General features: G+C 42.9%; 1 protein-coding gene across 4 annotated transcripts in view; it reads right to left on the minus strand.

Annotated features, from left to right (window-relative positions):
- Nucleotides 1–14,121, minus strand: part of ATP6V0A4 (ATPase H+ transporting V0 subunit a4) — a 100,728-nt gene that overhangs the window by 73,523 nt on the left and 13,084 nt on the right. For 2 of the 4 annotated variants that reach the window (XM_045495815.1, XM_045495814.1), the window contains exons 2-6: nt 5,718–5,812; nt 5,539–5,604; nt 2,249–2,382; nt 1,082–1,160; nt 691–785 (exon numbers count right to left, since the gene is read on the minus strand). In XM_045495815.1, coding sequence (XP_045351771.1) covers nt 691–785; nt 1,082–1,160; nt 2,249–2,365 — 291 coding nt within the window. In that variant the 5' untranslated portion in view covers nt 2,366–2,382; nt 5,539–5,604; nt 5,718–5,812. Of the gene's footprint in view, nt 1–690; nt 786–1,081; nt 1,161–2,248; nt 2,383–3,798; nt 4,017–5,325; nt 5,445–5,538; nt 5,605–5,717; nt 5,813–14,121 lie in introns of those variants that run through there. The other 2 variants (XM_045495816.1, XM_045495817.1) reach the window with 2 other exon arrangements.

Here is a 14,121-nt window from a genome sequence, read left to right on the forward strand (position 1 = left end):
CAAATATTTGACCTGTAAATAGGGACAATCATTGACCAATTACAATTACATGTAAAACATACAATATGTTTTGAGCAGTATTTTGGACCTAGGGAATACTCAATAAAAATTATATCTCTCAAATAGATAGATAGATAGATAGATAGATAGATAGATACAACATTAAAAAAGAGAGAGAGAGAATTTATGTCCATCAATGAAACCACTTCTCAAAGTGGGGTGAGCTCCCTTCGGGCTGCAGTAGGAGAAAAAAAGAGCTCTCCCCATGATCAGAAGTGACTCTAAAAATTGTACAGTGGGGGTGGGGTGCCTGGGTGGCTCAGTGAGTTAAGCTTCCAACTCTTGGTTTCAGCTCAGGTCATGATCTCATGGTTGGCAGGATTGAGCCCCATCTCGGGCTCTGCACTGACAGCATGCAGCCTGCTTGGCATTCTGTCTCTCCCTCTCCTCTGTCCCTCCCCAACTCACATACACACACCCACTCTCTCTCTCAAAGTAAATAAACATTTAAAATGAAAATAAAAATTTTACAGTGGGATTTTCCTGGGGGATTAATACTGAAAAGTGGACAGTCACATAAATCCGCCCCTACACCTTCTGCAACTGGGTAAAGATCCGTGAGTGGTTTTTTTTGAGCTCCTCAGGAGACAGGCTTCGTGACTGTCTTTAGCAAAGTAGAAAAGAACCTACCTCCAGGGTAATCATTTCCCGTGGGAGAGGGGTTGGTGGGGCTTTCTCTGGCAATTGAACTGCGATCTCATTTTGCATCTCATCTTCCAGAAAACCTGTGGGATGAAACCCCACGAGAGCCCAAGGTGATTGTGTTTTCTCACCTAAGAAGTGGGCCCAAGCAGACAGGTACCTTTCAGCCAGCCCAGCTACCTGAGTTCCCCGCCCCCCCCCGCCCCCGCCCCCCCAGGACTGCCATGGCACCAGCAACCCAACCCTAATTTCCCCACTCTGTCTCTAGAATCACCTCAAAAAGTATACAAACAGGTACATGTTTGTTATAATCTAGTTCTGCAAACCATTTACCTCCCAACCAGGTGACACTTAGACAGTAAACAGAAAACTGGCTTACGGAGAATTCTCTCCAGCGACTCACACCTTCTGACTTCATTCACAAATTTTCTTTGGAAGCTGTTCACATTCACATTTAACTAGAGTGGGGGGAAACCAGAAGCCACACATTAGTAGCAACAGATGCCAATGTATTCCCTTTGGTTATTATTATTATTAATGCTGGGGAATTATTATTATTATTATTATTATTATTATTATTATTATTATTATTAATGCTGGGGAAGGTTGCTGGAACCATCTTCGGAATAGATACTTCCATGCATGAGACAGGTAAGTTACAGGCAAAACACACCTTGATGTTCTTATACACAATCTCCCAAATGCCTCAGCTCTGGTCTTCCTACACTTAGAAAGTCCTCCCACAGTTAAGGTTTCCTTGCTTTTAGTTGGATTTACATCCAAATGAGCCTTGAAATCCTCAGTGGAGTCATGAATACGACAGGATCTTGAAATTGCATAGCTCCATGCAATGTTATCACAATCATCAACAAAAATTCAGTGTCCTAGTGATGGTGACCCTCAGCTCAGCCCAATAAATGTTATTAAGGAACTACCTCACATCAGGTCCTGTACTAGAAACTAAGAACACACAGAACAAGACAAGATCCTTCCTGCAGGAGCTTAGTTTTGATTGTGATCTTGGTGAGGAAGTAAAGGAGTAAAGAACGTTGTTCAAAAAAGCTTGGTAAGGATCCAAACCACCTCTGAGAAATGATACCCCAACATCACACTCAAGACTGTCTAGCCCTAGAATGTCACTCTAGGGAGACTGTGCACTTTGTCCTCAGACCAGCTAGTTAGGAGCAATTGGTTTCTGTCTTCGGAACAAGGTTTGGTAGTCCACATGCCCATTGGAGACCTCTAATTCTTTGAAGGTACCATGTAGGAAATAAAGTATAATGCCATCTAACATGTAGTGACTGCATTAGAGCCTCAAAACATTCCTATAGAAGAGATACATCTAGAGGAAAGGAGAACATGTTTGCAAGTCACTTCTCAACGTTATCACAAACCTTAGCCAGAACAACTAGAACCACGTGGAACTCCATCTATCCCAGCTCAGGGCTCTACTCCCTGAACTTAGTTCACTACCAAGAAGTTGGTGTGAAAGAGATGTCTACACCCACCCCACCTTCCTCTGGTCTCCCAAGAATGTGGCACCTACATCTTTGAACTGAACCAGTCCAAGCTCCCCAAGCTCAGCCACACAGCAATATGCAGCCTCCACCTGGAGAAACAGCTGGGACAAACACATCTCCTCACTGCGAAACACGGACGCCATCTTGACACAGCCTTGGTCTGCAGGAGACAAAGACATCGGAGGGAATAAGAGTATAGAAGCCTTAGGAAGAAAACTGGCTTTAGTTGCATTATATTAATATCCGACAGGGGAAAAAAATCCAACAGGAATGACTCTTAATTCTAAAAATATAAACAAAAACAAGATAGCACTTTTCACCACCTATCGGACTGGCAAGAGATTAAAAAATATGAGTAAAGACCCGTGTTGTGGACGGTATGAGAGAGCAGGCATCTTCATACACTGTACTTTAGTCTTGTAAGTGTACATTTGGACAGTTTTTTTCAGAGAGCAATTTGTCAGTGCCTATCAAATTTTATAGCATTCATATCCATGACCCAGGATTTCCACTGCTATTCATCTGGACAAACTTGGAGATGTATGGGAAAATGTATGCACAACGATGTTCCTGATAACATTGTATATTATAATTATAATAAATGGATCTAACCCAGATATCCATCAACAGGACAGTGATTAAGCTGACTCACAGAACCCTGTGCAGTCAGCCAGAATGAAATAAATCTGTATGTATGTCCTCTGTATGGAAAAAGGGTATTCATGTAGAACCCACTCCCACCAAAGGCCCTCTGGGCTGCTCTACCACTGCCAAGCCAAATCAATTTCCCCAAAGACCAACCTTCTGGAATAACTATCACACCTCCAGAATGGGCCCCTTTTTCTCATTTCATTTTATAATATATACAGTAGCTGCTGTTTGACAGACACTGGGGTTTTCCCTTCTCTGCTTTAATTATTCTTGTATCTCTATTTCTCATAGAATCAAGTCTAAAACCCTTGATTTGGCCAACAAAGAGGCTGTATATCTGGCCTTTGCCTTCCCCTCCAGCTTCATTGCCCTCCACACTGCTCTCCGGACACACAATGTCTCCCGGAGCTCCCTCCTACCCCAGGACCTTTGTCCATGCATTCCCCTAGATTTGGAACCTCACTTTCTTCCTCCCCAAGTCCCCCTGGTTTCCATGCACCCAACACAATCCTGTCATTGGAGTCCTCTTCTACCCTAGGCCCTTTCAGACCACCACCACCACGTGAAACCAGTACTCCCAGAAGATAAGTCATCGGCAACTACTTGTTTCACGTTTGTGTTGCCCACTAACCAGTCAATTCCATGAGGTGAGAACTATGTCATGTTTTCCATTCTATCACCAGTATAGCTCAGCCACAAAGCAGGTTCTCAAAAGTTACTGCCCAATTTATTGTCTAGAGACCAAACATCATCCCTCCCTCCAGAATGCATCGCCTGATGCTGCATTTTTTGCCTTTTGACACCTAGATGAATCAAAACTTTTCATACTACCCTCTCTGATAAATAAAGGAATGTTTCCGTAGAAGAGAGACACAAGACATTAGCATCAAGCAGACCAAGAACACAGTGTAAAGGGCCTTCTTACCCCGGCTTTGTCCCAGCAGGCTCTAGACAGGGATCTGCAGCAGGGCAGGGGCTACAGCTCTCTGGTACTCCCTTGGCCCAACCCCCCTAGCAGGGAGCCCCCAGAGGCAGCTGTGTTTGGTCAGGGCCTGTGAGTGGCAGGCCTGGGACCAGGGTTCCTTGGGTGGCTTCCCTAAGGCAAAGAGCCCCTCCCGGTGCTTCTCCTCCCTAGGTGCCTACAGAGCCCAGAGGCAGCTCTGTTGTATCAACACCTGCCTGGGAGTGAGGAGAACCTGCCTCACCGGCCAGCCCTGCTCAAAAACCCCCTCCCTCCCCCAGCCACCTGAGCCCAGGGCCACGACCTTGGAGCCCCACCAGGAAGCAGTGACTTTCTCCTGTAAGAAAAGTAACTCACCCCTCGGTGAGCAGTTTTGGGAAAGGTTTCTAGAGGACTTAGAAGGGCCCTAGAGACAACATTCCAGTGCATCTACTAAGCACATCAAACACTCCTTCTTGTCACTGTAAAACGAAATCATTTGGGACATGAAAAACAAATCATGCCCACTATCTTATCAACAACTATCTTCAAAAACACTTCACTTGCAACACAAAACAGACAGATAAACACTCAATAGCTAAGATTCAGCTTCCAATGTGGCCCAGGTAAAGAGAAAGGGCCAGACATGACTATTTACCCTTTGACAGAGAATTACTGTCCTGATCAACTTATTTGGTGGAGAGGGGCGAGGAGCAGAGGAGTAAAGCAATTACACCGTGTCTCCTGGTTGGGGGTCCTCTGCAGTGGCCACCTTCGTTCACACTAATGAGCTTGGCAAAGCAGCTTTCCTCAAGGGGTGGGGGGTGCAGATCCCTTCATGCACCCACCTGGGGTGAGTGGCACATGTATCCTAGAACAAGAAGGGTGTTTTGCTGTTGTTGTTACTTTTTAGAGTGGAAAAATTAAAGCAACCACAAAAGTACAGAGACCAATATAAGGCACCGCCATATTCATACTGCTCAGCGTCAACTGGTGAATTTTGTATCATCAGTTCTTTTACCCACTTCTCCCACCCACCCCAGGCTATGTTGAAGCTAATCCCACACATATTTCTTCTTTCAAAATATTTCAGTATGTACCTCTAAAAGATACATTTTCATATACATATATTATATTATATATACTATAATATATATTATAATATATTATATAATATATAATACATATGTAACCTAAAAGATACATTTTAATATACATATATTATATTATTATATACATATACATATGTAATATACATATATAATATATGTACAATACATATGTAACCTAAAAGATGCATATTCATATATATTACATATATAATACACACATATGTAATACCATGGTCACACTTAAAATTCAACAGTAATTCAACAGTAATCAAATATCCCATCAATATTCAAACGGCCCAGGTTGTCTGAGGTCTTTTTAATAAGCACCTCAGGTGATGCTTGTGCATCATCAAATTAGAACTATTGCTTTGAGAACACAGGGTGGACAATCTAACTTTACCTTGGGAGGCAGCAGGGTGAATGCAGGCAGTTTGGGAAGATCAGCTGAGAAGGGGCAGCTTGAACCTGGGGGAGCGGAGGCCAGGGCCCCTGGGGGGAGCAGGTGGCCTGTAACGAGGCCTGTAGGAAGAGCAATGCTCGGGTTGCTTCAGACACAGAGGTTGGCCAGAGCCGCCCACCCCAACGTGGCGGAATCACTCAAGTCCAGCCTCACCTGGTCAGACTTCTGAAAGCTGAACTCAGGACCCACAGCACAGAGCAGAAGGATTCGAACTGGCAACTGCAAAGAGAATGGCTGACACTGATTCCGTCTCTCTTGCCAGACGAACTCGAGGCAAGAGGAGCCCCTGCCTCGACTGGTGCCTCCCTCCTCATGTCCCTTCCGCTGCCTACCTCTCATTCTGCTCTTCAGCCCCCCTGGGGTTTGCTGGGTCCCCCGGTCAGTGGGTGGTGCAGACGTCCTCAAATGTCCCGGTGCCCAGGAATCACTGAGGAAAAATATAGACGAAAAGCACACCTCGATGGTTAAGACCAGAGTTTACAACCAAACGACCCGAGCCACGATCCCAGCTCTGCCATTGACCCTGAGGAAGCTTATTTAACCCCAGGTTCCCAGTATCCTCATCTGCAAAGTATAACAGAATATTAATTATTTTGAATGGAGAAGGAGAGGAGGGAGAATGCATTTCAAGGTTTGCTTCTTTTTTTCCCTCCTAAATCCCTGAGTGGAAAATGCAGAAGGACAACACACTCACAGGACACTGGCAGGAGAGTAAATTAATACAATCTGTCTGAAAGGCCATGTGTATATCCTTTGACCCAGCAACCCCACTCTAGGAAGTTCATCCTACGAAAAAATTTGGAAGTTGTATACGGAAATTTAACCACAATAATGTCTATTGCAGCATTATGTGTAATAGGTGTGTAACCATAAATGACCTGAATTCTTTCATCCATTCAACAAATCTTTATTAAGAGTCTACTATGTGGCTCCTTCTGTTAGGGGCTGGGGGGGGGGGGGGCGGGGGTAGGGCAGTGAGTAAGAGACAAGAGTGCTTGCCCTCACGAAGCTTCTTGTCCACGGGGCAAGAGACAAACAGTAAACGAGTAATAAGTTAGCCAGATATCAGATTATAAAAAGTGCTATTATAGAAAGATAGGCTTTAGAGAAAGGAAGAGAGACTACTTTACATAAGCAGATAAGGCCATTTAGGCTGAGGCGTGGAAGATTTAAATGAGTCAGTCTTGCAAAAAAAAAGTGGGGTTGGGGGGCATGGGAGTCGGGGGGTGGCAGGAGGTATTCCAGGCAACAGAAACAGCCATTCAAGAGCAGGGAGGTGTAAGTAACTTCATCCCCACAGCTGATTTATCTATTGAATGCTTCCTCTGCACTGGGAATCGTTCCTGCACTTTAGAGTTCCTCAAATTACATCACATGGGCCAATCCATTTAATCGTTTCAATAACCCTAGGAGGCGGACAGTATTCTTATTCTCAAGTCACATATGAGGAAATAGAGGCGCAAAAGGCCGAGAAAGTGGCCCAAGATCACACAGTCACTCAGGACAGGCCATCTAACACCAGAGTCCCTGTTTACAACTATGCGTGATATTATTTCATAGTCCAAGAAGGCACAACACGTTCAAGAAACAGAAAGGAGGCCAGTGTGGCTGGGGCATGAGAGAGGTGGGGAGAGGGAGTATAAAGCACATCAGAGTGGAAACAGGGAGCCACGGAAGTTCTGATGGGCCGATAGGAAATTTGGATTTTGTTCTTTCGCTTTTTTTAGGAAATTTTGATTTTATATATTTTGATTATGATTTATATATTTTTTATTTTTTATAATCATACCAGGAAGCCCTTGGAAATTGTGAAGCAGAGAAATGACATTACTTAACTGATTCACATTAAAAAAAATTTTTTTTTTTAACATTTATTTCTTTTTGAGAGAGAGAGTGTGAGAGAGCGCACGTGCAAGTGCATGCGCGTGGGAGGGGCAGAGAGAGGGAGACAGAGGATCTGTATGCGAGCATACAGCCCAATGTGGGCTCGAACTCATGAACCGTAAAATCGTGACCTCGGCCGAAATCAAGTCAGCCATTTAACCAACGGAGCTACCCAGGCGCCCTAACTGATTGACATTTTTGAAAAATTACTTTGATTCTGCTTCTGGAAAGATGGAGTGGAAATACTTTTTCTTCCCAATCACTAAAACTGAAAACCCGGAACATTATACGTACAAGAAATATTAGAAGACTCTGAAAGGTAGAGAGAAGACAGACCTTCTAGGAACCTCAGGGTGTGAGGAATGACAGAGGCAAGTTCTCTGGGGTTTCTTTTGCCTGTTATGTTCTAGGCATGGTGCTGCAGAAGCCAGCAAGATAGGCAGATAGAAAAAAATCCCCAATACAGCCTGCTCTCTCTAGCCAAGGCATCAGGAAAGAGGCAGCCTAGTAAGAAAGAAGACTTTCAGATAGTAATCACTCTAATCCAGCCAAACACCATGGAAAAAACTGTGATTCTATGCCCACCCATGTCAGCAAAGCCCAAGTGGAGAGCCCAGTCTTCTACCCTCCCCCACGTGCACCAAAGCGACACCCTCCAGTATCATGTCAGAGAAGGCCAAGTGCGGAGTCTGAACTCCCAGACCCACCCTGTGGTAATAAGACACCCTTTGTTAACCTCACTGGGTGATGTCAGAGGAGATCTAACGGGAACTTTCCCAATTGCCATTGGCAATGAGGCCACCCCCTCATTGAGGTCATGTGGGGAGCAGTAACCAGGCACTCCTCTCCTCCCAGCCAGGGTTTTATCAGCAGAGGTATAATGAATAGAAAAATAAAGTAGGAGAAACCACTCTAGTTAATTTCAAGACTTACCATACAGCTACAGTAATCAAGATTGTGGTGCTGGGGGAAAGACAGACAAACAGGTGAACGCAAGAAAGTAGAGAATCCAGAAATAGACCAACACAAGTCAGGCCAACTGATTTTTGACAAAAGTGGAAAGCATTTCAGTAGAGGAAAGATCACCTTCTCAGCAAATGGTGCTAGAGCAAATGGACATCCACAGGCCAAAAATGGAACAAAGACCTAACAACCCTCACACCCTTGACAAAAATTAACTCAAAATGGATCAGGGATAAATTTCAAATGTAAAACTATAAAATTTTGAGCAGAAACATAGTAGAGCATTTTCAGAACCGAGGGTTTGGTGAAGAGTTCCTATAATAAGACACATAAATTGCTATCCACAAGAGAAATAAAAAAAAATTAATTCAAAAATTTGCTGTGCAAAAGATTCTAGAAAAAAGGATAAAAAGACAAGCTCAAGACTGGAAGAAAATATACGCAAGTCACGTATCTGATAAAGGACTCATACCTAGAATTTATCAAGTTTTCAAACTTCAACAAAATATCAAGCAATCCAACTGGAAAAATGGGCCAAAGCCATACGACATTTTACCTAAAAAGATGTACGGATGGCCACTAAGCACAGGAAGAGACGTTCAACATTATTAGCCATTAGGGAAATACAAATTAAAACCACGATGAAATATCAATATATACCTATCAGAACAATGACAAATAATAAATAGTGACAATTCCAAACACTGGCAAAAATGTGGACAGACTGGATGTGTCATGCATTGCCAGTGGAAATGTAAAATGGTACACTCTGAGAAACTGTTTGGCAGTTTTTTAAAAAAATATTTGTTTTTAATGTTTATTTATTTTTGCGAGACTGAGACAGAGTGTGAGATCAGGAGAGGCAGAGGGAGAGGGAGACAGAACCTGAAGCAGGCTCCAGGCTCTGAGCTGCCAGCACAGAGCCCGACGCGGGGCTCAAACCCACAAGCCACAAGATCATGACCTGAGCCAAAGTCAGATGCTTAACCGACTGAGCCACCCAGGAGCCCCTGTTTGGCAGCTTTTTAAAAAAAAAACTAAATATGCACTCTCCTTAGGACCCAGCAATCACACTCATGCTACTTATCCCAGAGAATGGAACTTATGTTCACCCCTAAAAAATCTATACATCAATCATAGCAGTTTCATTCGTAATAGCTCAGAACTGGAAACAACCAAAATATCCTGCTTATGGTATATTCATACCTGAGAATACCACAAGGCACTAAAAGCAATAACTATTGATAAACACAACAACCTGGATAGATCTCAAGGTGGTAAGTGAAAAAAAAAAAAAAAAAACAATCTGAAAAAGCCATGCACTATATGATTCCAGATAGATAACATTCTCTAAATGACAAAAATTATAGAGATGGAGAAGAAATTACTGGTTGTTAGGCATTGGGAATGGTCATGGTGGTGGTGTATGTGTGTGTCTATGAGGGAGTAACATGAGGAAAATCTTCATGGTGACAGAACAGTTCTATAGCTTGACTATGGTGCTGGAGATGTGAATCAATACATGTGATAAAATGACACAGAACCATATACAAGCTTTCTATCATTGTCAATTTCCCCACGTAAATAACCAATGGGGAAAACTGCTTGAAGGGCACACAAGACCTCCCTGTACTATTTGCAACTTTCTGTAAAATCTGTAATTATTTCAAAATAAAAGGTTAAAAAAAAAAAGATTTCAGAAAGAGCAAAGAAGAATTGTGCTTAGCTGGCGTTATACAGTGGAGAGAGGACAGAGACAAATCTCTGGAGATGTGTGTTCTAAATCAAAGTAGCCCGGGAGGTTTGAGTGGCCCCAGGGAAGGCAGCTACCCATCAGGAGACTCAGTTCCTTCACTGGAAAAGGATCCTAAGCCAGATTGGTGGTTTTCAAACTGGTGCACAGAACCCTGGAGATTTTGCAGAACCCTCTTCAGGGGCCGCTTTGAGGAAGAAGTAAAAGATCAAGACGGTTAAGCGAACTCTGACACATCTCTGTGACAGAATATAGTGCAGCTATTAAAATAGCATGAAAAGCATTCTATAGACAAGGAAACAGGTTCTTGGAACACTGTTGATAAAAAGTATTTTATGAAACAGTATCATTGAACTTTCTTCAACATGTATAATCAATACAGGAAAGATGTGGAAGGAACTATACTGAAATCATCGTGGTGGATAGGATTTGGATTTAGATTTAGGTGTTTTGTCCTTTTCTTTATTCCCTGATGTTTCCGTAATGAACACATAAAGCTCATATATTACAGGTCTTCAACTTTGGGGCCAGAAGGCTTTTGGATTTCAGAAGGTCGTCTATTTTAGAAAGTTAAGCCAGGTATATACTATATGTTCTATAACACCACAAGGGCCCTGGGGGCAGCGCGCTGTAATCAAAGCATGTTAATCCTTCTGTACTTAAATATATACATCCTCGCTATGAAGAATCAATAAAAATTACACATGCCTCACGTTAAATCAGGTCAGACTGTGCTGCCACGTGCATAAAAACATCTTTGTTTTCAGAGCTTTATGGATTTCTGGAGAGCAGATCACAGATTACGGACCATAAAGACAAAAACAGTACAAGAAACTGCTTTGAGGGGAAACTTTAAGCCCTTGGTGATGCAATGTTACAAAACAAAATGTCAACTTGAGCGGGCCTCATATTCACAGCTGTGTAAGTAATAAAATGGGCCTGGACCTGGAGACTGATCAGACAAAAGAAGAGAGGGAAGGTAACAGTTGAACGAGAGTAAGGATAGAAACGGCACCGATTTCATTTCCATGGAGCATTACTGGTGCTCGCTGAGTGCCTCTCAGAGGCCAGCACAACGCGAAGCAACTACAGATGCTCATGAAGCATGTCTTGATGCTTACTCATCCAGGGCTTATTTATGGGGCACCCCCAGTGCGTCAGGCCCTGTTTTAGGCTCTGCAGACACAGCAGGAAACACAACCAAGTCGCTGCTTTTTTTTTTATTATTATTTTTTTAATGTTTATGTATTTCTAAGAGAGACAGAGACAGAATGCGAGTGGGTTGGGGCAGAGAGGGAGGCACAGAATCCGAAGCAGGCTCCAGGCTCCTAGCTGTCAGCACAGAGCCCAAAGCGGGGCTCGAACCCATGAGCTGTGAGATCATGACCTGAGCTGAATTCGGACACTCAACCGACTGAGCCACCCAAGCGCCCCAAAGTCACAGCTTTTATGGAGCTTACGTTTTAGTGGAGATGGGAGAGACCAAAAAGAAACAAGTATTCAATTCAAAAGATAATGTCAAACGCCGATAAACTGAGAAGAGCAGCGTGAGCATATTATCTGGAGATTTAAAAAAAATTTTTTTTAATGTTTATATTATTTTTGAGACACAGAGAGACAGAGCGTGAGCAGGGGAGGTGCAGAGAGAGAGGGAGACACAGAATCCGAAGCAGGCTCCAGGCTCTGAGCTATCAGCACAGAACCTGATGTGGGGCTCAAACCCTCGAACCCATGAACCGTGAGATCATGACCTGAGCCGAAGGCGGTCGCTCAACCGACTGAGCCACCCAGGTGTCCCTGGAGATTTTGAAAGTAACCACAAAAGGAAAAAATTAGTCAAGAGTAAGAACAAGGCTGCAGATGGAATGGAGAGGGAGGAGATTTGAGCATTGCTCTTTCTAACCCTTTGTACGACTTGATTTTTACAGTTTGTATCCATCAGCTAATTTGAAGAAAATCAAATATTTAATTAAAATGACAATAAAATAAAATAATCTCAAAAATATTGACTGAGCAACTATGAAGTGCCAGGCAAGGCACTAGGCGCTTAAGGCATGAACTGGGCAAAACAGTGCCTGTTGTGTTAAACTCTAGCAGGGCAGACAAAAGTAATAATCCTAATATCAATGGCAAACAGATGATGCCCACTACGGGCAAATTTAAGACAAAACCCTAAGAAATAGGTATTATTAAAACCCTTGTTGTTATTGTTTGTCTGGTTTGCAGATTAGCAATCCGAGATGGGTAACACATTCAAGGTTGCTCACTAGCAAGTGGTAGAGAGGGGACTTGAACCCAGGTAGTGTGGCCCCAGAGCTGAGACAGTCTAGTCTCAGTAATCAAATTATTAAATAACCACAGGGACAAATGTGTCAGAACGAAGATGGGTACACTGAAGGAGAGAACACAGCTAAGTCGTGTAACTTGACTCCTTGGGGAAAGAAGGCAGTATACACAGGGCAGAGAGAATGAGGGGGTGGGAGAAAGCGGGCAGGATGAGGGCATGATCTGCAGGCTGTATTAAGGACTGTGCCTTTATCACAAGAGCATCTGGGGCCCTTGACAGCTCTGAAGCAGGTAGGGTAGGGGTAAATGGCACAACTTGGAAAACATATTTATTTTTTTTTAATGTTATTTATCTTGAGAGAGTGAAGAAGGGGCAGAGGGAGAGAGAGAATCCCAAGCAGACTCTGAACTGCCTGCAGAGCCTGACAAGGGGTTCGAACCCACAATCCAGGAGTTCATGACCCGAGCTGAAATCGAGAGTCTGATGCTTAACTGACTGAGCCACCCAGGCGCCCCAGAAAACATGTTACTAACTGCAGAGTGGACACAAGGAGAGGCAATCCCCGCAGCAGACAGAGCAGTTCTGAGACCAGCACTGTGGCCCAGGCAAAAGACGAAATATCGTTTCATCGTTAATATCCCGTGTGACAAAACGGAAAGCACACATAAGGCCCTTTTGTGGCATAACCAAGTAAGAAGAGTGATGGTTTGACTTGCCAGCTGAATTAGCTATTTTGACAGAACACCATTCTTACTTGAAAAGAACAGCTGACACACTGTGGTTATTCAGACATAGGCATTTGGCAGGCATTTTCTCAGAAATGATCCAAATGATTCTGTCACTTCAAAGGAAAACAACTGACATTGTTGCCAGTGATGAAATTCTAACTCTCAAACAACAATTAACATTTTGGAAAACTTTTATGCGCCCACATGAACGTGACAGCTTCTCAATGCTAACAACTTTTCTGATGAGGATATTTCTGTGGGGATATTTATAAATGTGAGTTTTAAAAGTTATTGTATAATGAAATGGGACAGCATTTGGGAGATCTGCAAAACTCAATGAACCATTATTTCCCAAATGCCCAATGCATGATGTTATAAAGTCATGCTTGGGCAAACGATCCATTGAAAAGTACATGCTTAACCAAGGGATTTTAATGAAAAGGTCATTGATTTGGTTTCAGAGTCCACACTGCAACTAAGCTTTTAAAAAGTACTACTTGTTGGGGCACATGGGTGGCTCAGTCAGTTAAGCGTCTGACTTCTGCTCAGGTCATGATCTCACAGTTCCTGGGTTCCAGACCTGCGTGCAGCTCTGTGCTGACAGCTCAGAGCCTGGAGCCTGCTTCGGATTCTGTGTCTCCCTCTCTCGCTCTCTACCTTTCCCTTGCTCACACTCTGTCTCTCTCTCTCAAAAATAAACATTAACAAAAATTTTTTAAAAGGCCTATAGTATCAAAGAAAAATGTCCACAACTACTGAAAAGTCTAGTAAAACATTTTTCCTGGGATGAATCACTAAATTCTACTCTAGAATTAGTAGTGAATTCTACTACTGTAGTAGTGTTAGTTATTACACTATATGGTAACTAACTTGAATTTAAATACAATTTAAAAAAAATTTTTTTCCCTTTCTAAAAACTACTTAGTTACGTGAGACCAGATTTTCATCATATATTTCAAAAAAAAATAACATAGAGCAATGAGCTGAATGTAAAAATAGATATGTAAAAGACACCCAGCTGTCTTCTATTGGTCACACATTAAAGAGATTTGCAAAAGAAAGCAATCAGTGCTACTCTTCACGAAACTGTTTTGGAAAATACAGTGCTTTCATAAAAAGAG

This window comes from Leopardus geoffroyi, chromosome A2 (genome assembly GCF_018350155.1).
Source record: "Leopardus geoffroyi isolate Oge1 chromosome A2, O.geoffroyi_Oge1_pat1.0, whole genome shotgun sequence".
NCBI classification, from domain to species: Eukaryota; Metazoa; Chordata; class Mammalia; order Carnivora; family Felidae; genus Leopardus; species Leopardus geoffroyi.